This window comes from Camellia sinensis, chromosome 8 (assembly GCF_055761805.1).
Source record: "Camellia sinensis isolate YWXY chromosome 8, ASM5576180v1, whole genome shotgun sequence".
NCBI lineage: Eukaryota > Viridiplantae > Streptophyta > Magnoliopsida > Ericales > Theaceae > Camellia > Camellia sinensis.
Genome location: NC_138968.1, coordinates 152,764,875 through 152,788,147, shown reverse-complemented (window position 1 = coordinate 152,788,147; position 23,273 = coordinate 152,764,875). Strand labels below are relative to the sequence as shown.

Sequence of the window (23,273 nt, the reverse complement as noted above, 5' to 3'; positions counted from 1 at the left end):
AAACTTATCAGACTTAATTCAATTGATTAGAACTCTATACTTCAGTAGAAACTCAAAATTCATAACTCAATTTTTCTCCTCTTCTCCCTGTTTGATTGGAGGGATTAGGGGGGGACTATTCACTATTCGGATTGTTTATCTGAAGGAGTGAGTAGTCCATCGTTTGTATTTTTTTTAGTCTGCCGGACATGGAATCCAACTGGACTCCTTATCCCCCATATGGGGGATTATACTATCCCAGGGGGGTGTGAGACAGTTTTGGGGGGGGGACAATTTACTGTTGGGATTAGGTGATAAAATGACAATTTTGACCATCTACTGTTTAATTATGTATTATATTTAGTAAAATTCAATAAAATTTAAATGTCTCAATTTAAAAATAAAACAATTTTATTTAACTTTTTATTGATGTTTTATTTATTTAATTTTTTAAAATAATTTTTTATAGATATTTTATTAATATTTTATTTTAAAATTTTGTTTATATTTTATTTAATTTCATTATTTAAATGTTAATAGATGTTTTATTTAATTTCATTGTTTAATTATTATTATTTTTAAAAACAAATTTATTTAAAATTTTAATTAAAAAAATAACATATATTTTTATTGATATTTTATTTATTTAATTTAAAAAAAATAAATTTATATAATTGTGTAAAAAATAAAATAAAATAAATTTTTATTTAATCTAACTAAAAATAATTAAAATATTAAAGATATGTTTAATATTGCTATTACTTAGTAAACAATTGAAAAAAAGGTAATATAGTTTTTTGTTCATTTGTCCTATCCAGTCCGTCTAACGAAACGTTAGATTCACTAAAAATAGTTCTTTCCAAACACTAATCCCATGAAAAAATAAACACAGGATACATATCCAATCCAACCAAATAGTCCGGGGACATCTAATCCCATGAAAAAACAAACATAGGATACATATCCAATCCAACAAAATAGTCCGAGGGATTCGCTTGATTGGACGGACTAGATAAGGGGGATTAAAATCCATCGGACTTGAGTCCTGGAACTGTGAATCCCCTGGACTATTTGGTTGGATTGGATATGTATCATGTGTTTGTTTTGTTTCATGGGATTAGATGTCTGAAAAGGACTATTTTTGGTGAATCCAACGTTTGGTTGGACGGACTGGACAGCATAAATGAACAAAAGACTATTTTATCATTTTTTAATTGTTTACTAAGTAATAATAATATTAAACATATCTTTAATATTTTAATTATTTTTAGCTAGATTAAATAAAAATTTATTTTATTTTATTTTTTACACAATTAAATAAATTTATTTTTTTAAAAAAAATAAAAATAAATAAAATATCAATAAAAATATATATTATTTTTTTAATTAAAATTTTAAATAATTTTTTTTTTAAAAATAATAATAATCAAACAATGAAATTAAATAAAACATCTATTAAATTTAAATAATGAAATTAAATAAAATATAAACAAAATTTTAAAATAAAACATCAATAAAATATCTTAAAAAAATTATTTTAAAAAATTAAATAAATAAAACATCAATAAAAAGTTAAATAAAATTATTTTATTTTTAAATTAAGACATTTAAATTTTATTGAATTTTATTAAATATAATATATAATTAAATAGTAGAGGGTCAAAATAGTCATTTTGACCACCTAATCCCAACAGTGGATAGTCCCCCAAAAACTATTCCATACCCCACCCAGGACACAATAGTCCCCCATATGGGGGATAAAGAGTCCGGCCAGACATAGAGTCCAGCGGACTAAAAAAAAATCAAACGGCAGATAAGGAGCATTATTTGAATTACAATTCAAATAGTGAATAGTCCATCCCTAATCCGGCATATCAAACACGCCCTTAGTGTACTACCAAAAAAAAAAAAAAATTATGATGACAAGAAATGTAATGAAAAGTGTAAATAATTAATTAGTTGGTAAAGTCTTTAGGTAGTTGTATTAGGTAGGGATTTAAATTCAAAATGGTTGTAAGATGGGAACTATTTATGATGAGAATAGAACAACTAACTCTTATGGTACGGTTCCACTGGAAAGTATAGCCCCCCGCCTACAATGATAAATTAATAATATGGAAAACACAGTATTTGAATTTTGGTCATTGATGATTGTTCAATTATTTAAACAGTCTTCAATTTCCCTCAAAATTTAACCCGTTCACATTAACCAACTTTATCAAGTACATTTTTCGTATGAATATCATTTTTTTAAGACTTTAACAACATAAAATAAAAATAAAAATGACATTAGACATATCTTCTCTTTAAAATTGTGACATTGTAATCAAGTCCACATTCAAAAGGGTTAGTGTCAAGGGATACAAGAAAATATCCACACAAAAAAAAAAAAAACAAAAGAAAAGAAAAGCACAAAAAGACTTAATTTACATTTTCATCTAAATTTGGAGACAAACCAGTGCCAGGTTAGGTATATTTACTTATAAATAGTTTAAACATTTTACTTTAAAATTAAGCATAAGAAGGCAATTAGATAGTAATAGAGTGATTGATTATTTAATAAGAGTTCGTATTTGAAAGGCTTCATAGGATTCTATAGTTGCTAGTGAGTCAATCTGTGAGTCTTAAACGAATAAACAATAATCACGATTAGTAATTGAATAATGTAAAATATTGTTATAAAAATGGTTTTGTTTTAGATTGGAGACACAAAAAGAGTAGGAAAATGAGAAGAGGGCCAAGTAGAGCTTTTAAAGTGTTCCTCACTTCGAAATGCCTTTGAAGAACGTTCCTTTCTTTATTGGTTGCTTCAAGTTTGCTCCATCTCTGGCCACAAACCCTTTATCTATATCTATATCTATTATCCCTCTGTTACACACACATACATATCTATATATATATATGATCATGATACAAAACACATTTTGCATACGATAGGCAAATTATTACTCAAATTGGTTTTAGTTATAAACTAATATGATGTTTGGTAATGAGCCATTTTGATAGTTAAGTTTGCAAATTGTCAAATCAAAATTAGTTATCAAATTTATATTCCAAACTAAGTAATGATTATAATCCGCTTTAGTAAAGTTATGTTGCTTAGGACTTAATGACTTATTTTGACAATTGGATTAAAAAGTTAGCTTTTTAGTTTTTTTTTTTGTTGGTCACATTACATCTCTAATTTTTTTACGCGTTTTTTAAAAAAAAAGTCAAAAATTAACTTTTAACTTACGTCTCAAAATAAACTAATATAATTACGATTAATGATTCAAATTTATTATTTCCAGATAAAACGGTCAAAAATAGAAGTGGATATAATATGCTTCTTTTCCTAAAATGTATTTTATAGAAATTATTACTATGAATAATGTCATGGCAGTCACATTTATATATCATATTTGATTTATCATTTTATTTGTCATAATTGTATTGATTGAATGAATTTCAATCATTTATCTGTTATCAATACAATAGTGATACATTGTAAAATCAAATTTGATACACAAATATAATTATTCTAATAAATTGCTTTTGTTTTTGGGCATATTCTTCTTTCAACAATAGAAATGGATCCTCTTTCCATGCATTGGTGCAAGAGAAAGCCTAAAGAAACTAAAGAAATCAATTTTAACTCTTTGGAAAACCAAACAAGTCTTTTACTTTTCCTATCTCTCTCTCTCTCTCTCTCTCTCTCTCTCTCTCTCTGTGGATTTGTAGTTGATTTTAGTTTGTAATAAGAGAAGACCATGGATAAAAGGTAAGATTGTTGCAGAGATTGTTCAGAAGGATAGTATAGTGTGCACGCTTGAAATGATATAGTGTGAATGTCTCTCTTTATTGAGGCTAGAGAAAAGAGAATGAATGAGAGAGAGAGAGACACACATGTAGTCACATGATGATTGAGTGTATGTTTCACGCCAACACCACCCCATGCATGATGCATAGAACACTATCATTGTTTTTTGTTTTTTATTTTTTATTTCATTATGCAATTCTTATGTCGACAACAACAATAGCGTCCTGCTTGGGGACAAACTCAAATACCTACATCCCCCATTATTATGTGTTTTTGGAAGCCATTGCCCTTGTACCAGTACCACCAGCTAACCACACATCAAGAGATAGAGAAAGATATTGATAGGGTTTCGTTAATTTTTTTTTTTAAAAACAAAAAAATTAAAATTTTGTTGTTTAATATAGAAATTCATTTTCGTTATTATTCTTAGAGTCTTAATCAATGAGAATTTTGAAAAAATGTACACTGGTTTACCATACGAAGTTCTCTAAAAAATATAAAATCATTTTAAATTTATTAACAATTCATTTAAGACACCAGCTAATAAAATTTTTATTATCATTTTAAAGGCTGGCTTTGGTTGGTGAAATAATTTGACAAAGGCCCTTCATTTTGACAATAGAAGTCACACACACACACACACACACACACAAAAAGAAAAGAAAAGAAAAAAGAGTCAAGTCAATTCCATTTGGCATATCAGCTTTTTTGGTACCCTATTGTAACTATATATATTTCATTTAAGTTGCAGAACATCCTCTTCTTTCTCCATTAGAAAAACCAAATGTATAATTAAAAAATTGAATACCAAACAGTTAATTTTATTTTATTTTCATTAAGCTGTGTTCTTTTCTGATTTTCTCTAATTTTTTTTAGCCAAAAAAATGCTATTTAAAAATAGTTGTCAAACCAAACTTGGGCCTATATTTTCCTTTTGTGGAAGTATATGCCCTATATTCATCACCAGGTAATAAAGGGCAGTGACAGTATTTGAAAATGCCTATGTACAGATTTTCATTAAGCATGATTAACTATATCATATAAATCTAAATTTAGCAGGTAAGCACAATAAAATACTTCATGAGATTCTGTGGCAATTCAACCTTTGTAAGAGACGAAAATTACAATAGATTAGGTCTAAACAGTGAGTGCTTTAGGTGATCTATATCACGAACCATGATTGCCTAATGTCGGCTGTGAAAGAAAAAAAAAAAAAGTTGCTAATTATAGATGACCCTATTCTTTGACTCTCTTAACATAAAATTCTCAATCACCAGAATGTAGAATGCCGAAGGAAGCAAGATATATCCTTTTTTTTTTCCTCTTTTTTTTTGGAGGATTAATTATGCTTCCTTACACATGATTAATCCTCAAAAAAAAAAAAATATATATATATATATATTTTGGTCCGAGTGCTTTCTTTCAAACTATAGTGGGCTTAACTTATGTCAAGTAGACTGGGCTTGTGCCTTTGAGACAACTACTTTAGGTCCATGAAGTTGGTCTAGGATAACTATCAGTTCACATACGGCAACCAAAGCCTCACTTTGCAATCAACGGTTCAGATCCAATTTGACCTCATTTTAGGTAAAAATTCAATATAACAATAATATTACATTATTATTGACATATCAAGTAAGTGATGATGTTATATTACCATTATACTAAAACTTTTCTAGTAGAACAGACGATAAAAATAAAAGGGGGACTTACGAGCCGGTCCTATTGACCAGATTTATTTACTTGTAAGTCCTGCTCATTTTTTCACCTCTCAATATTTCCAAAATACCCTTCTTACACGTTCTTCAACAATTCAATTATCAAATCATTGCCATGACCTACTGCCTCCCATTTCTAGCCATCGACGAGTACTTCTAGTCACCGGTGATAACCTTTGGCAACCTCCGGCGCTCACTACTATCACTATCTCCTAAGATCTGATGGCGACAGGACAAGAAGAAAAAGAAGAGAGAGAGAGAGAAGATGAAGAGGAAAATGAAAAAGGAAAGGCCTTAGTAAAAAATTGTTGGCCTTCGTATCGTAGATCAACATAACCATGCCTTTACCATCTCTTCTTATCCTCTTTCTAGACTCATCCAACATATTCACATCTACAATGACAAATCAGTAATAAATTCATCATTGTATAAATATAAAAAATCAACAACAATATACAGCATATTCAACAATCAATGATAAATTTATCACTGATAGATTAATCATACTGCATATTCATCTCTCTCTAGTGACAAAAATGATAAATTTATCACTAATTGTTCGTTAAAAAATTACAAAAAGAAAATCACATCATCATCGTCACAAATTAACACAAGATTCAAAGACATATTTAGTAATAAATGTAAGCATCTCCAATGCACTAGGCATATAATACTTGTTAGTTAAAATGCCTAGTGTGATTCACTTTTTTCAATTCCAACGCACTAGGCATATGATTAGGCATTTTGGCTCAACTCATATTCACTAGCTACATGTAGCTAGCCTTCAACGCTAGGCAAAATGTATTCAATCATTAGGATCATTTCCCTCCATCTTTGTTGTTGACGTGGCATTCTATAAAATTAATAGTATTTGGATTAATAGCTAAAATAAAGAGCATGGTTGGAGTAAAAATATAAAACAGGTGATAGGCAAAATAAAATATATACTTTATAGTAATATTTAGATAGGTAAAATGCCTACTACCGTTGGAGATGCTCTAAACACATTCACCGATAAATTTCTCACTAGTTGTTTGTTAAAAGATTACAATAAAATAAAATAAAATAATCTCGTCATCATCGTCACAAATCAACACAAGATTCAAAGAAATATATTAGTGATATATTTATCACTAATACAATAGATTTGGTTTAAGAGAAATAAAAAGAGAGTGAGTGAGTGAGGAAAAGAGAGGTGATAAATATAACATGAACAAAAATCAGTGATAAATTTATCATTGTATTAATATCAAAATTCTAACAGCAGCAGTCCATAACATATTAAACAAATTATTGATAAATTTATCAGATTAGTTCAACATGTTTTACAAATGTAGATCTTCACCAACACACTGTAGAAAGAGTCTCGATCTCATTGTCGACCATGTAAAGTACTAGATTGGCGTCGAAAATGGTAGATCGGCATTGAAAACAACTAGATTTGAAGCCATTGGTGAAGTTTGACGTTGAAGATGGTGGATCGATGATTGAAGAAGAACGACGGTAATGAAAGACGAAGGATGGAGGAAGAGTGACGGTAATGGCAAAGAGGAAGGAAGACAACAATGTTAAGCTAGTGAGTCAAATGGTTGAGAGATGGTGAAGTATAGATCGACGACGGTGGAGATGGTTGGTGAACAATGGTGGTGGTAGTGGTTGACGAAGGTGGTAGTAGTGACCAGTGGAGGTGGCGGTGGTTAGTGACGGACAACGATGGTGATGGTTGTGGGTGGATGGCCATAGCCATGACCATAGCTACAAATAGTGGTATTTTCTAGAAAGAGAGAGAGATGAGAAAGAAAAAGAGTTTTAGAAAAATAATCAAGAGAGAAGTTAATACAAATTGAAAAATTAATGAGTAATAAATATTATAAACAATTAAAGATTTGTAAAGTGTTTGGGATGATTTAAATAGGGATTTTTTACTAGCTAGTAGCAGGGGCAAAATCGAAATAAAAAAATATAACAGAATTTCTTGATGCATGAGATAGAAACTTAGAACTTAATGAATAATAGATTCAATTATTGCGACCGACCGATAAAAATCCCTAAAGACCATCTAAGCCGTAATTTAGACCAGTACAACATAATGAACAAGTTTCAATTCAATTACCATTTTGCTTGGGCAGGGAAGGCTAAAAAATTTGTGATGAATTGGATTGGGCTAATACAGTATTGTGAATAAACTCCTAGATTGGGATGAGACCAAGGCCTTTCCAAATCTATTCCAACACAAACAAACAACATTTTAGTAAGGACTTTAAAACTTGTGTGGCCCAACTCCACCCCAATTATTTGGCCCACAAATAAATAAGTAAACAAAACTATTATAAACACCGCCACAAATAACCGAGAGAAGCACAGCTCACCGTCACTGCGCCGCGCCAAAATCTCCACCGCCACCAGCCGAAGCTATACTATACACGAACCTCATTCTTCGTTCCTTTCTTGCCCTAAACTTTCTCACTCATAGATGTAGAAGACAAGAAGTTCGGAGATCTGATGTCCTCCTCCGAGCCCTTCAAGGCTCCAATCCTCCTCAATGTATCAGATCCAGACAACCATCTCTGAACCTGTGGTGTCCTCTCCTGTTAAGCTCACGTGGTAATCCAACTTAATTATTATTCGTTAAAGTAGTGAGATTTATCTTTTTATTTTATTTTATTTTATTTTTTAAACAGACACTAGACACTGAGGTCTATTTTGATAGGAAAATTATTAAATATTTCTAACATATCACATGTTTCCACTTCTTAATCAATTATCATCTAATAAATTTTTTAAGTTCCTAATCACCAATCACAATATTTAATATAATATTATGAAATACCATTACTGTATAATTATCTGTTTTAATAACGCGGTTATTTTTTTATTTTTTTTGACTTTTTAATTTTTTTAAGTCATTATTTTTTATTATTTTTTTTAAAAATCAAAAAATTTAAAAATTAATTTTTAACCACTTGTCAAAATAAACGTGGCGTGAAACCATGTTTCAAAACCTATCAATAAGTTCTCGGCGGAGTGAGTGCGAGAAGGGTGAACGTTATGGGAGAGAGGGGAAACTTCCATTAAGAGAAACTGATTTTTGATAGGGACCATCCCTGAGTGACATATCAAATGCCATATCAGCATATCAGATGGGATATTAATTTGATAAACAATAAGTTTAGAGTTACCAAAATTATTTTTAAAATTTATCAAAAAAACTATATCCTAATCAAAGTCGATGGGAGTATGAGTTCGTGAGAAATTTAAAAACAAAGAAAATGCGGCAGACCCCAATCCCGCTGGACCCCAGTGACCCCAGCCCACGTGGCCGTGGGTGATTGGAAAGAAAGAAAAAAAAAAAAAATTTATGGACATGAAAAAATATTGGGGGTGATGGAGTCCCTAGCACCGTTAACAAAATCGTGATATCTAAATTTTTTACATAATAAGAACTATTCTAGCATTACTCTCTTCTCTCTTTTTCTTTTTATTTATTTATTTTTGTTTGTGGTTGTGTAATTTTGTCCAAATAAAGCACCCAAAACCAATAACAGGGTGGGAGATATGCAGAAAGTTTTAAAAAGTCATGATATCCAAATATGTGGTAGTAGCCATCTGCTTACCTGCCTTGTCAGCTTTTATTTGTGGTAGCTAAGCCATCTCTTACACTCTCTTCTCCATGGCTTCTTCATCCACCCTATGCCCTGTCTCCCCATCGCAGGTAAATTAATTCACCATAAAAAAAAAATATAAATGTGTATGTATCATATTTATAATCACCTAATTTCAAATTCAAACCAGTGGGATTCGTTTTATGTCTCTACTCATTTCAGCTGTGCTCTAGCAACAATGAATTGTACTCTCCTTCACAAGCTCTGGTCAGGACCCATATGGTGTGGAAGAAGGACAAGAAGAGAATCAGGAGAGTGAGGTGCACCTGCATGGCCACCAGTGCTATACCGGACATGGGCAAGAGGCAGCTCATGAATATGCTCCTTCTGGGTGCTGCTATTTCCCTTCCCACTGCAGGCATGTTGGTTCTTTCTGCTTCCTTCTTTGTTCCCAACTGGGTATGTTTTTGTTCTTTCTCATACTGTTCTGATTAGAACAGAGTAAAAGATATGAAATTGCTGCAGCATGAATTAATACAGCATCTCACTTTCTCATTATATGTTAGAGAAATGTTAAAACCCACAATTTAGATTGCTAAATTCACCCATAATGATGTGGGAAGGGAGTGGAGCCTTATATAGTTGAATTTGTTGCAAATCAAAAATTGACACCTAGCATGCCATGTCATTGTAGGTCAAATTAGCGGAGAAATCAAGGGGTTGAATACAGGAATACATAACTGAAATATATACAAGGAATGTACAATCAAAGCCCATGTTTGTTGAACAAAATTGCTAATTAGGGGCTGTCTTCAAGCATATGCAGCTGTATCTCTAACACGCTCCCTCAAGTTTGGACCGTGAATTTTATCCCAGACAGCATGACAGTCAATTTTAATGTGTTTGGTATGTTGAGGGAAGAGATGTCCAAACAGGCCCTAAGTTGTTGATAATTGATAATGCTTGCAATCTATAATGGAAGTCCAAACACATCCTAGTTGGATGAGAAACAAAATAAAAAGATTTGTCAATTTAAATCAATATTACATTTGCATATATTTTAAAAAATTGTCTGTTTCATAATTTATTTTCCGTTTGTTTAGTCGAAAACAGATTGCAAATTTAAAGCAACTAGTTTGTTGAACTGTTGGAGTAACCTCCCTTTTTTCCCTCTTGTACAGATGCTATGGCTGGAAGCATTTTGGATAAATATGTGAAAAGGTAATGGATAAATCATGGTTTTTGACATTTTATTGAATTTTAGAGAAATATGGAGAACATAGCGTATACAATTTTAAGTTTCAATCAAAGTGGTCAAATCAAAAATTTTATTGTGAACTTAGATACTAATTTCTGTTGTTGCTAATCCTTCTTAAAACGTATTAACTAGAAAAAAGCTTGAACCGCTAGAAGCTTATGTACCCGCTGTTATATTGACTCAGTTGCAGATTCAAGACTTAGGTAATTGTCACTCCTTTGCTTCCCCATATTTTTTCTCAATGAAGTTTTCAAATTAGGAATCATTGCTAGATATGACATGTTCTTAATCATTTCACATAGTAAGTTTCTCTTTGATTTATTACTCATTTTAATGGTCCATACATGTATACTCAAACTGGATCTTGTTGAGAATTTGTTTATGAATGAGAACTGATTAATCAATAACCATCTATTTTCACACCTTGATTAATGATTAGAGCACAAAATAGTGCTCTTATTAGGCCAAGGGAAGTTCAATACACATTCGCACCTAACTAGGGTGGTGGATATCTTTGACGATATTAATATGTCTTGTACTTCTATATTTAAATTAATCAGGTAGACCAGTGGAGAATGTAATGCTTATTTCAGTATTTGTTATGTGCTTATATGTCCACTATCTAGATGCCATTGCTCTTTTTTAATTTGTTTTTCTTTTTGATGCGTAGTAATGTTTAGGGCATTTTATGCTAGAAATGCATGTTTATTTGAGATTTCTAGGATGTACAAACAAGGTGGAGTGAAATTTGCATTTCCCCCCCTTCTAATGCAGGAAAAACTCTGGAAATTAATCAACCTCAGTATACTTCCTGCCGAAATTTATTACGTTCTGGCCCTGCCGCATCTCTTCGCATTAATATTCGGGCCGTAAGTTGGGGGTTTAATGAAATGTTTTCTTTCTGTTTTTGCTACAATGATAATCTACTTCTGAACTTTATTGAGGATGAATTTCCCTTTATATTGTTTCATTGGATGATAATTTTAAGAATGATCTTAACTGGTTGGGACCTTTTAAAACCTTTGGCTTCTGAGAATATCCCTTTCTGTACTTGTGCAGAAAGGTATACTACTAGTGTCTTTCAATTGATGCAACAGTTCTTATGAGAAGTTTGGTAGATATAGGGTAAAAGGTGATTGTTCGTTTCAAAACTTTACATCATGTGTCTAATGCTTAACTCATAACATGAAAGATTTTATTGGTGGTCAGCTAAGAAGCACAATCACTTCCAAGTAGGTGGCGTGTCCGTGCTGGACACGTGTTGAACACCGACACTCATAGGACACTTCTCGACATGTGTCTGAGACATGTCCAATGTGTCAAATTTTTTTATTTATTTATTTATTTTTTAAAATTTATTTTTAGATCCGGACATGCTTCGAACACTTAGGAGACATCCATGTCCATCACTTAAAACACATATGAAACACATTATAAGCTTGAATAAAATAACTTTAAGGATACAATGATTGTTAAAAAAGACAATGTAGATTTATACATAGTAATTCTTAAAAATTAATTGTCTATTGCATTTTTTTATTATCTTGAATGAAATATTCATAACATGTAATAGATATAATGTCCCCCAAGCATCGTGTCTTGCATTTTTCACAAATTGTTGTGTTGGTGTATTTGTGCCATGTCGCATGTTCATGTCTGTATTTCTTAGGTGGTCATACCCAACTGTCAAAAAGCTGAGATGACCTAAGTACAAAACCTGCCATGGTCAACAAAACAGAAATTTTCAAATATTTTATTTTGTGGTTGATGGCAATATGACAAAATTTAAGGATATCATGTCAAAGCACCAAAACTAAATGAGGAATAATTCAGGGAACTAGGTTTGACACAAGAAGTTATGCAGAAAATCATTATCCATAACTTGGTATTTGAGTTACAATAAGGTTTACATTAAGATATTGGACTGTTTTGTTACAATATGTTCTTGTAGAATGTCTAATGTTCTGTACATAGATGTTCCGATTATAATTGAATACCTCATCTTTTCATGACAAGAGTGTTGTTTTTAGTCTATGATCAAGAAAGGTAGATAATCCTCCAAGTGGGGGTATTTTAAAAATAGTGACTTTCAACTGAAATAAGACGACTATAAGGAACTACGAAATTTTCAGGGCACTTAATTGTCATTATGAAGTTTTTGAGCGCTACTAATAGCTAAGTTTTTGCTATTTTCTTGCATACTAAACAGTATTATTATTCATTATTGGTGTCAAATTGGAATCTATATTAAGATAGAAAACTCAATCATGGAAACTTTTTGCGTATTAGTTGCTATAATTTTTTTAATTTCCTTCAAATTACAGGTAGCACAATATGCATCTGACAGTGGCAATGGTAAAATTGCTGGCCAGAATGTAGATCAATGTCTCAGGTACTATTTTCACAAATTTCAGGATAATATCTATTTATGCTTTGAACTTGCAATACACTCATTTGAAATCTATTGATCTAAATGCAACCAAATAGATATATTAAGACCGAAAACAATAGTCATATGTTGTATCACTGCCCAGGAGTTTCATTATGTCAGATGAAATCCAATTGGATCATTAGAGATGTCTATTGAAAATTTTGTTTGCTCAGAGCAGTCTGTGGGAGCAAGACACATTATTTGATGTACTTGATATCAAGGGTCTGATTGACAAACTGTGGAATCATCTTTCCTAGGTTTTAAGGTAAAGTTTGAGCAATTTATCTGGGGGAAAAAAAGTGAGAGCTTTCCTGCGTTTCCAGTTTTAGAAAATGTTAGTGAGTTGAGAAAAAATTTGGAATCGTACACTATTCACCATTGTGCTGTATCTTGGAGTTATATTTTAGTAATTAAAAAGTTCAGTCAGACTGATTCATTAGGAGGAATGCCGCTGCAGCTGCATGGCAAATATCAAAATTGAGTTTTCAAATATGTCATAACAAAGTTCCCAGTCAGAAGATGAATGTTCTTTTGGCCTACTTGCTGAAATTTACAGTAGAAGTGTGCACATGTGGAGAGCAGAATCACCAACCGTAAATCTCTAATATTGGCACTGCACAAACTTTGAAATAATACTGAAATACGCCTTAGATATATTGTTGTAGTTAAATCTTGTACAGTTACATAATCAAGGTTACAACATTGTTGTCAAACCAACTTCTTAACAACAGTGGATTTTTCATTTGAAGAGCCTTGGAAGAACTTGATTCTTTGTTCCTGCATGCATCGAGGAATGATCCAGAAGCCTCTGTTGAATCTATGAAGGCAAAGATTAGTATTGCACTTGATGCATTGGATGGGTAATGATGGTTTGAGATGCTGATCTACTTACAAATTCAATTATAACAAACATAATGTGCATTTTTAACAGTTTCCCCTTGTATGTTTACCTCATTCACTTTTCTTAAACTAACATATCTGGAAGAAAGCTATAATTAGTATATTTGATTCTACAGCTTGCTCGAAACTGTTCCATCTGATGTGCTGGCCAAAGGAAAGGCTATTGCTGATGCATATAGGGTCCCAGAGGAAGATATAGCACCTGAAAATTTGGACCCAGAAATGAAGCAATTGGAATCAATATTATGATTAATTTCTTGATCTATATGCTTCTCTTGATACCATGGTCAATCTTCTACCACGGAGCGAAGAAAACAAAAACACGAGTGTTTAGAAATTATTTGTTAAGAGAATGTTTGGAGTCCTAGACGAGTAATTTTTGTACTGTGGCCGCTGCTATCACCACAACCACTGGATGCAAGTAAATTTCACTTGATATTTAATAATGGGGGTGAGTGTTTTTGCACTCGTGCATGTTATTTTACAGTTTTTCTCTACTGGGGCAAGAGCTCTTTTACATGAATCAGATATAATGAGCTGACCAGTGCCTAGATGAAGGGCTTTGGCAACTTCTGGTCATGTTAGTTGAAATTCTCTTTATGATGATTGATTCACAGTTATGGATTTCAAAGTCAATTAAGCAACTATGTGAGCAACTTAAACCAACACAACACCACTACAAGAATTGCCTTGACAGGTCTTTTGTTTTAAAGTGATAAAGTGCACTAGACCATGTAGAGTCTTAGACTCATTCCTTGAAGGATTAAATATATTATGGTCTCTACACTACGTGTTTATTGTCACTTTGCTCTTTCAAGTATTGATTATATCAATTTTGTTTCTAAAGTTTGTAATTTAAGTCAATTAGACCAATTACAGACGGTCTTTTAAATTCAATTATGATTCATTTTGCATGTATTATGTTGTTTTAGTCCCTATAATATTTTGCATATATTATGCTATTTTAGTCCCTATAATATCCAATCAGGAAGAGTTGTAAGAGTATTTGGCATTATTATTATTATTATTATTATTAATTTCTTCCTTAATTCACTTGTTTCTCTTGGATGATACAGATTGAGTCATTTGAAAGTAACAATATAAAGTTGCTTTTAATGGCTATTGCATTTAATATTTTTGAGACAATATCATCTACTTTACATGTTAGAAGAAGCTACAGGAATAAACTAAAGAATACAAGCTACTTTGATGAGTCCTTCTGTTTTAAAGTGTAATAAGGCCCTTAGACCCCGATAAACTATGGTAATTCTATTTCCACCTCACAATTTTTTTTAATATATATTGTTTTCTTAGTTCACACCACACTCAATTTAGATTCTTCCATTTTCTCTTAATACACACTATCATTTTTCAAATAATACGAAATTACCTTTATCCTCTCTAGCAAAACCCTAACCCTAAGCACTTCCACCACCGGCCGTCGGCAGCCAGTGGCCATCCTTTTTCCTCTACTCGTCCACTCTTCCATGGCCTCTCTCCTCTCCTGCCAATCTCACCAATCCTCCCTAGTCCCCGCCACCATATCTACTACCCACCAACCCTTCTCTATAGCTCTATCGCACCACTCACCAACCCTTCTTCCCAACTCTGTCGTACACCGTCCTCCGCCCCCTTCCGCAACCCTCTCTATTCTTCTTCTTCTTTTTCTTCTTTGTCTATTCAAGCCCTAGATCTAGAAACCCAAACCCTAGATATCTCTCTCTTAACTCAACACCGAGTTGTAGCGGTAGCTAAGAAAAAGGAGAAGAGAGAAAAAAATAGAGATAGAGAGACGTGAAGAAGAAGAAAGGAGATGAGCCATGATGGAGATTGGCGAGACAGCGGTCAGCGAAGTCGGGGCTGAGAAGGCGACGGTCGCCATAGTTAGAGGGTAGAGAGATGGCGTCACCAGAGTCCGACGTAGGCAGTAGATGCGGTGGCTGGTGATGGTATTGCTATACTTTAAAAAGTTAGGATTTATATTGTCTAAAAGAGTAATTTAATTTAGGGATAAAATTATAATAAAAAAAAATTGAAAGATGATGGGCATATGTCATTGTGTAGAGTAGGAGATGATGCCTCACAAATTTTGGCAAGAGCAAAAAATTGATCCTCAAACTTCTCTCTCTACATCTCTTAGGGTTTCTCCGAAGGCGCATCTTGGGGCAGGGGAGGGGGGCTTGAGTCTCCGGCAGCCTCTTTCCTCCCTTCTGCCCCTCCTTTTTGGTTTTTTCTTGTCCTTTTTGGCTCAATAATATTTTGGAAGCTTAGTCTTTCCATCTCTCCCTTCATGTGAGGTCCTTTTCCCCTTCTTGGTGGAACTCTACTCTTCATCCTCACTCTTCTCTGACTTCTCCAACCAGTGCCTCACCAGATCTGTCGAGCTCGTCTTTCGTCTTCCATTGGCGCCATCTCCGCCCTACCAGATCTGCCAGATCGTCCATCTCCTGAGTGTGTTGGGCATCAGATCTGCTCTTTCTACCACCTCTCCACCACCAGATTTGCCATGGATCCTGGGATAAGGTCCTTTCTTTTCTGTTTTTTTCTATTTTTTTGATTTTTGCTTGTAATTTTGGGGTCATCTGTGCTTAGATTGTGGCTTTCCAAACTTTGTGGTTGAATTATATGATTTATCTCAGACAGGCTCCATTGTCGATTTTGATCGATTCTGCTTGTGCAGTACGAGCCCAAGCACATGATGTGCCTCTGAATATTTTCATATTTTATCTCCAAAGTGCTTCTTGTAATTTTCTTTACTCTGTTTTGGTATAAGCTTGGTCGTTTGTTGGCCTTTGTAAATGCCGTTTTTAGCTTCCTTCAATGGATTTCGACTGATAAAAAAAAAAAATTTTTGGCAAGAGCAGTCGATTTTTATGTGAAATTTTAATTTCATACTTAAGGTTCCATTCCCACATATATTACGGAACTGCCACCACATAGGTGGCAAATGACGAGTCAAGCGAACAAGAATACAAAGGATGGAGTTTTCTGCGAAACCAATCTTGGGCAACGGGCACAACTTCAAGAACAAGCCATGTTTGGTTTCATTATTTAAAAAAAAAAAAAAAAAACAAAACAAAACAAATGGAAAAAATATAGAAACTAATTTGATAAAAGTAAATATCAAAAATATATATTTTAAATTTTTAAAAATTATTTTTGTGCTTCAAAAAGATAAAATTATATAAAAATATTTTTAATTTTTTTTTTCTTAATTTTTTTATGGTACTAATTTTTAGTGTTTTTTTATTGGGGGATGCACCAATAAATTCCAAATTAATAACTTATGCACTGTTTAGTCCTAAAAGTTTTCTTATAGACTGAAAGGTCCCATTACAATGTTAATAACATCAGATACAATGTTAATAACATCAGAGTCATGTTACAAACATTGGATTTCAAACATCTAATGTTCATCAAATTTCAATAATGTTTGAAAATATAGGATGAAAAACATCTAATGTTCATCAGATTTCAATAAATTTTGAAATTATAGAATGAAACATCAGCTCATTTACATCATTCACATCATGTTGATGTAAAAATGGGACTAAATGAAGCATAAGAAAACTTTTAGGACTAAATGGTTCAACGTTTCAAAAACTATGACTTATGGGTAAATTTTCCTTTTTTATTTTATTTTATTTTTATTTAAAAATTCTAAAAATCAAACTAATAAACATGGCGAAGTTGTCAGGAGGGCCTAAAGCAACCAGGTCCAATTGCATGGACAGCCATCATATGATATAATTGTGGTATAAATTATTGCAATCATATGAGGATATGATTTACTCTGTTAATGACTTCATTAACAACCTGGATCAAATAAAGTAATGCATATGAGGGCTGCAGCTAGTTTTGAAAGTGGCAGATGATTAGGCTGAGAGTTGGGCTTTTATCTGCTGCTGCTATTTGGTCTGAGCTGTGCTTTTTGCCATTAGTTGATTTTGCTTTCAGTTTGGTTGGTAGCAGTTTGGTTCTTTAGTTTTGTTTGAGCCTTGTTTGGTGTTTGTTTTTTTTTTTGTTTTCTTTTTATTTCTACTTTTCACATCACCAACTTCCTTAATTTGATCTAGCATACGATTGTCTGATTTTCTTGGTGCCAACTTCACCAACTTCACCAACTTCACCAACTTTCTAGTTGAGATTTGGATCGTTAATGTGGGGATATATTTTCTGAATACCAACACGTGGCAAGGTGACGCCGACGTGTCAGTCGAGGTGCCACGTGTCCTGATCGTGATGCCGAGGTGATCTCGGCAAGGCCGAGGTTATCCCCGAAGATATCGGAATCCGAGATAAGTGGATAAGGGACAAGAGTCTTAGAATAAAGAGGGAACTCAACTTGGATATGGACAAGAGTCCTAGATTGGGAGAAGACTTCAGTTTGGGTAAAGATAAGACTCTTAGAGAGTTTATCCTAATCCCACTGGGAGTCCCAGATTAGCAGTAATCCTAAGTCCATTAGGGCCAGGCTCCTATTGGGACTGGGATTGTATTGGCTATAAAAAAGAGGCACCCCCATGGGTCTAAGGTATGCTTTTGATACTCAAGCTTGTGAATTTAATATTTGATTTATCTTTGAGAGATATACTGACTTGATCGTCGGAGTGCCCCCGGGTGGTCGAAACCACCGCGGGATTCTTATATTTCTGTTGCAGGTCAGTCAGGTGCCATCTATTCTGCCAGTGCTCTCCAGCTGGTTATTAAGCGGGCAGTGTGGTCGGAAAATCACCCACACAATTTGGCGCCGTCTGTGGGAAAGAAAGAAGAATAGATGGCCAATGACGAACAGAAGGATCAGACTGGAGACAACGCCCCTACTGGGAATAGGAGATCTATCAACCTCGATGTTGAAGGGGACAACCACAACACAGAAACTCGTGACCAGAGTCACGGAGTGAAAGACGCTGGCCAGGAAGGTGACGCACCAAAGACAACAGATCGAAGCAACGAAGATGACCTCCAAGTATGGAAGGATAGATACCTGCGGAAGAACGAAGACCCTTCTAGAAGGGATGCAAAGACAGGGGGCATGAGCGCTTCCAAGGAGATAACATTCAAGTATAGAAGAACTCATCCTGAGTGAGCAGATCCCGGATTCCAGATCTTGGATCCCGGATCCGAGAAGACATGATCTCAACCTAGACAAGTAGGCTCGAGAAGACGAGAGCTCAACCTAAGTGAGCAAATCCCGGATCCCAGATCCCAGAAGACATGATCTCGGCCTAGATGAGTAGGTCCGAGAAAAGGAGAGCTCAACCTAAGTGAGCAAATCCTGGATCCCAGAACCCAGAAGACATGATCTCGGCCTAGATGAGTAGTTCCGAGAAAAGAAGAGCTCAACCTGAGTGAGCAGATCCAAGATTCCAGAAGATAAGATCTCGGCACCTGAGTCCGAGAAGAGAAGAGCACAATGAGCAGATCTCAGATCCCAGAAGATAAAAAGGAAACACACAAGATCAGACTAAAGTTGGCCAGAATTGAGAAGTATGCTAGGGCCGAGGAGGACATGCCGGGAACAAAGGCGTCGGAACAAGAAAAGAGAAACGGCTCGCCAATACGAGGCCGAAAATCAAACTCAGGTTGGAGCCAAGTAAGATCAATAGAGAAACCAAGGCTGACAACCTCGGCTTGAATTAAACCTCGGCGACAAGGTCGAAGCTACATGTATGATGAGAACCCAAGTGGATTTTAAGTTCACACTGGGGGGCAGAGAGAAGAAGAATGCGTTTACCACTTGTTGAAATTTGTAGCAATTTACAAGTTGGTTAAACCAATATGATGCTTAACCGAAGTTAAGCCGAGATGATGCTTAACCGAAGTTAAGCCCAGATGATGTCTAACCGAAGTTAAGCCGAGATGATGCTTAACCGAAGTTAAGCCCAGATGATGTTTAACCGAAGTGAAACCGAGACGATGCTTAACCGAAGTTAAACCGAGATTATTCCTTAATCCACTTGTTGAAATTTGTAGCAATTTACAAGTTGGAGTTAAGCTGATTCCTTATTTTCACTTGTTGAAATTTGTAGCAATTTACAAGATAATGTTAAACCGACATATGGCCATTTGTTGAAATTTGCAGCAATTTACAGGTTGAGGAAAAAGCTAAGTATGTTGTTTAAACACTTGTTGAAATTCGTAGCAATTTACAAATAGATTACTGTTTAACACTTGTTATGTTAATCCTTGTTGATCCCTGTTACAGTATATGTTAATCCTTGTTGAAATTTGTAGCAATTTACAAGTAGGCTAGACTGAGATCACCGTTTAAACATTTGTTGAAACTTGAGAAAAAGTTTGCAAAGTTAACATTGAGTAGTATATGTTTCACACTTGTTAGAATTTATGAAAAGTTTGCAGGTCAGTATCTTGCCGAAGTAAAAGTTTTGTAGCTATTATACCCGAGGTATGTAACCCCAAGAAGATTGCACAAAGGAGGCAAAGTATGAAAGGCATGCACAATATTCTAAGTATAGAATCATGCAAGAGCAGTTAGAAGAAGATCAAAACAGAATTCGTCGTGATTGACACGCCTTCACCTTACAACATCATCTTGGGAAGGCCATGGCTGCATGCAATGGGGGCAGTTCCCTCAACGTTGCATCAACTATTGCGGTTCCCCACAGAACATGGGATTGAAAGAGTCAGAGGGGATCAATTGCAGGCGGAGAATTGCTCCATGGCAGCAATGAAAACTACCTGCAACATTCAGGAACCAGGGAAGGCAGAGATTGAAGACGAGGACATGGAGGTCCTAGATGATGTCGGCAAGGAGCCAGCCAAAAAGAGTGAAGAGACACTGAAGAAAATCCTCGTCCAGGAGGGCAACGAAGAGCGCTTCATTCAGAGAAGGAAAGTTGAATTAGACATTAAAGAACAAGGAGGCACATCGGCCATATGCAGAGCTTACATTATCTAAAGAACAAAAAGGTACAAGAGTACAAACGACAAAAAAAGGAAAAACTTCAAAAACTGAGATGATGCTTAACCGAAATTAAGCCGAGATGATGTTTAACCGAAGTTAAACTGAGGTGATGTTTAACTGAAGTTAAACTGAGATGATACTTAACCGAAGTTAAACCGAAATGATGTTTAACACTTGTTGAAATTCTGAGAGAATTTACAAGCTAAAGAGTGCACAAAGTTAAATGTCGGCAAAAGATTCGCCAGAGTCAAACGTCGTTTTGATTAGAACCACTAAGTGCACGCCAGAAGTGGTGACCAGAATTGTGAGGAATAAATGCTTCAAGAAACAGCGATGATAGTTTGCAAAGGCCAAGAGAAAGAGGGTCTAAAGGGGGTGAATTAAATACTAGAAATTTTAATACATCGGCGAAAGAAGAACACATCAGGTCTGTGACTACAGCACGAAGCCCACTTCCCTAATGTGATCCTAAGTACAACTTGCGTTTACATTAGGGGGCAGGGAGAAGGTGTAGGGGGAAGGAATGATAATTAAGGAGCAAGGAATGTTAACACTTGTTGAAATTTTTGAGCAAATTACAAAATGAGTTAACCGAAGATTATGAAGTCTACCACTTGTTGAAATTTGTAGCAATTTACAAGTTTGGTATAGCCGAGATAACACTGAAAGACGTTTCCGAGATATGATCAACCGAGATGACCAACTAGCTTGTTAAGAGCTGAGAAGGTTGGCAAGTACAAAAATGAAGACCTTAAAGAACTAGGGACTGAAAGCAAGAACGTCGGACTAATCTGCTTCGACGGACGACAATGGTTCAGCCTCGGCAGTCAGTTGGAGGAGCTTCTCTACCGCTACCTTGGCATCAATTTCAAGAAGGAAGCAAACTACTCAGCATCAGCGGTAGGTTATGTCTCACCCCCAGAAGACAGTTGGAAAGAACTTCTCAGCAGCCTTCTCAGCCACGAGCTCAGCATCAACCTCCTGAAGAGTTTGATCAAAGCTCTTCTTGGCGATTGGCACCTCGAAGTTTTGAAAGCAAGGATTGAAAGCAAAAAATCTGGAAAAAGACATAGAAAACAGAAACAAGAATGTAATTCGTAAATCAAAAATGGTGATGAAGCTATCAGGAAATTAAGACAAAAGGATTGCACAGGTGTGTCAAGCCAAGAACAGTGGCAGAAATCAACAGATATGTGAACAGTGTGTAGTCAAGAAGATGATTTGGAAATAACGGGTAAAACAAGCAATGGTGATTAACAATGAAGCAGAGCTTCTTGGAAAGCAACAAGAAATAAAACCAGGAGGAACAATGGCTTACTAGAAAGAGGGAAGCCGAAATGAGAATTGCCGAAATCTGACGACAATGACAGAATGACGTAAAGCTTCACCGGAGGAGAGAAACGAAGACAGTTGCAGAAGCTTGAAAGCTTGGAACAAATGACGGATTTAAGCAAAAGAGCTAGAAAGAGAAGAAGCCAGAGGATTAAATGAGAAAAGAGAAAAATAGTCAAGAAGACGACAAAGTTCAAGAATAAAGCCAAGTGCACAGGAACTAAGTATGTGAAGAACAAGAAAGTAATGAACCAGACATGATGCTAGCAACAGAAAGCGAATATGACAAAGTACAGTTCCAGGCATTTTAGCAATAAGAAATCAAAAAATTGAAGACAGACGAGAACAGAAGGCCACAGATGGCAAATAAACAGATTCAAAGTAAATCAGAAGAGTTATGAAAGATTGAGCTTAATAAAAAAGTAAGAGTTTATGAACCTACAAAGTGAAGTGAACGCCGATATGAAAATCACCGGAGTCAAATAGGTGACTGGAAATCGGGAACTCACCAGAGAGTGTGAGTGGAGCAGTTGCAAAGCTCTTGGAGTTTACGAATTAAAGGAACCAGAATCTCGGCTAGGAGGTGCGATTTCAAGCAGCTTGGAAAGCATGAAACTTGATTCTTGACACCAGTAGACAGTAAAGTCCAGAGAACTTTGAGGTCGGCGAGTTTGATCTCGGACAAAGGGGCACAGATGAACGAACAGTGTAGGTTCCATCACCTCAGAATGCCGAGGTAATAGAACCTAGGGGGCAGTTGTGGGGATATATTTTCTGAATACCAACACGTGGCAAGGTGACGCCAACGTGTCAGCCGAGGTGCCACGTGTCCTGGTCGTGATGCCGAGGTGATCTCGGCAAGGCCGAGGTTATCTCCGAAGATATCGGAATCCGAGATAAGTGGATAAGGGACAAGAGTCCTAGAATGAAGAGGGAACTCAACTTGGATATGGACAAGAGTCCTAGATTGGAAGAAGACTTCAGTTTGGGTAAAGATAAGACTCTTAGAGAGTTTATCCTGATCTCACTGGGAGTCCCAGATTAGCAGTAATCCTAAGTCCATTAGGGCCAGGCTCCTATTGGGACTGGGACTGTATTGGCTATAAAAGAGAGGCAACCCCATGGGTCTAAGGTATGCTTTTGATACTCAAGCTTGTGAATTTAGTACTTGATTTATCTTTGAGAGATATACTGACTTGATCGTCGGAGTGCCCCCGGGTGGTCGAAACCACCGCGGGATTCTTATATTTCTGTTGCAGGTCAGTCAGGTGCCATCTATTCTGCCAGTGCTCTCCAGTTGGTTACTAAGCGGGCAGTGTGGTCGGA

At 35.0% G+C, this 23,273-nt stretch overlaps 1 protein-coding gene across 2 annotated transcripts; it reads left to right on the top strand.

The window, feature by feature from the left end:
* The first annotated feature begins 7,834 nt into the window (after positions 1-7,834).
* LOC114256653 (uncharacterized) lies at positions 7,835-14,173 on the top strand. Of its 2 annotated transcripts, XM_028196306.2 has the most exons (9): positions 7,835-8,100; positions 9,023-9,208; positions 9,321-9,516; positions 10,280-10,319; positions 10,489-10,559; positions 11,131-11,225; positions 12,681-12,748; positions 13,537-13,647; positions 13,804-14,173. In XM_028196306.2, the coding sequence occupies exons 2-9, from the start codon at positions 9,167-9,169 to the stop codon at positions 13,934-13,936; spliced, it is 756 nt and encodes a 251-aa protein (XP_028052107.2). In that variant the 5' UTR covers positions 7,835-8,100; positions 9,023-9,166; the 3' UTR covers positions 13,937-14,173. The 2 variants fall into 2 exon arrangements, with proteins under 2 accessions (XP_028052107.2, XP_028052109.2); XM_028196308.2 differs by lacking the exon at positions 13,537-13,647.
* Positions 14,174-23,273: the final 9,100 nt, after the last annotated feature.

Bases quoted from the DNA above. Each gene is read 5' to 3' on its own strand.
- LOC114256653 (XM_028196306.2), top strand. From the start codon at position 9,167: ATGGCTTCTTCATCCACCCTATGCCCTGTCTCCCCATCGCAG. The intron at 11,226-12,680 runs GTAAGTTGGGGG...TTCAAATTACAG, and splicing joins TTCGCATTAATATTCGGGCC to GTAGCACAATATGCATCTGA. The intron at 12,749-13,536 runs GTACTATTTTCA...TTTCATTTGAAG, and splicing joins AATGTAGATCAATGTCTCAG to AGCCTTGGAAGAACTTGATT.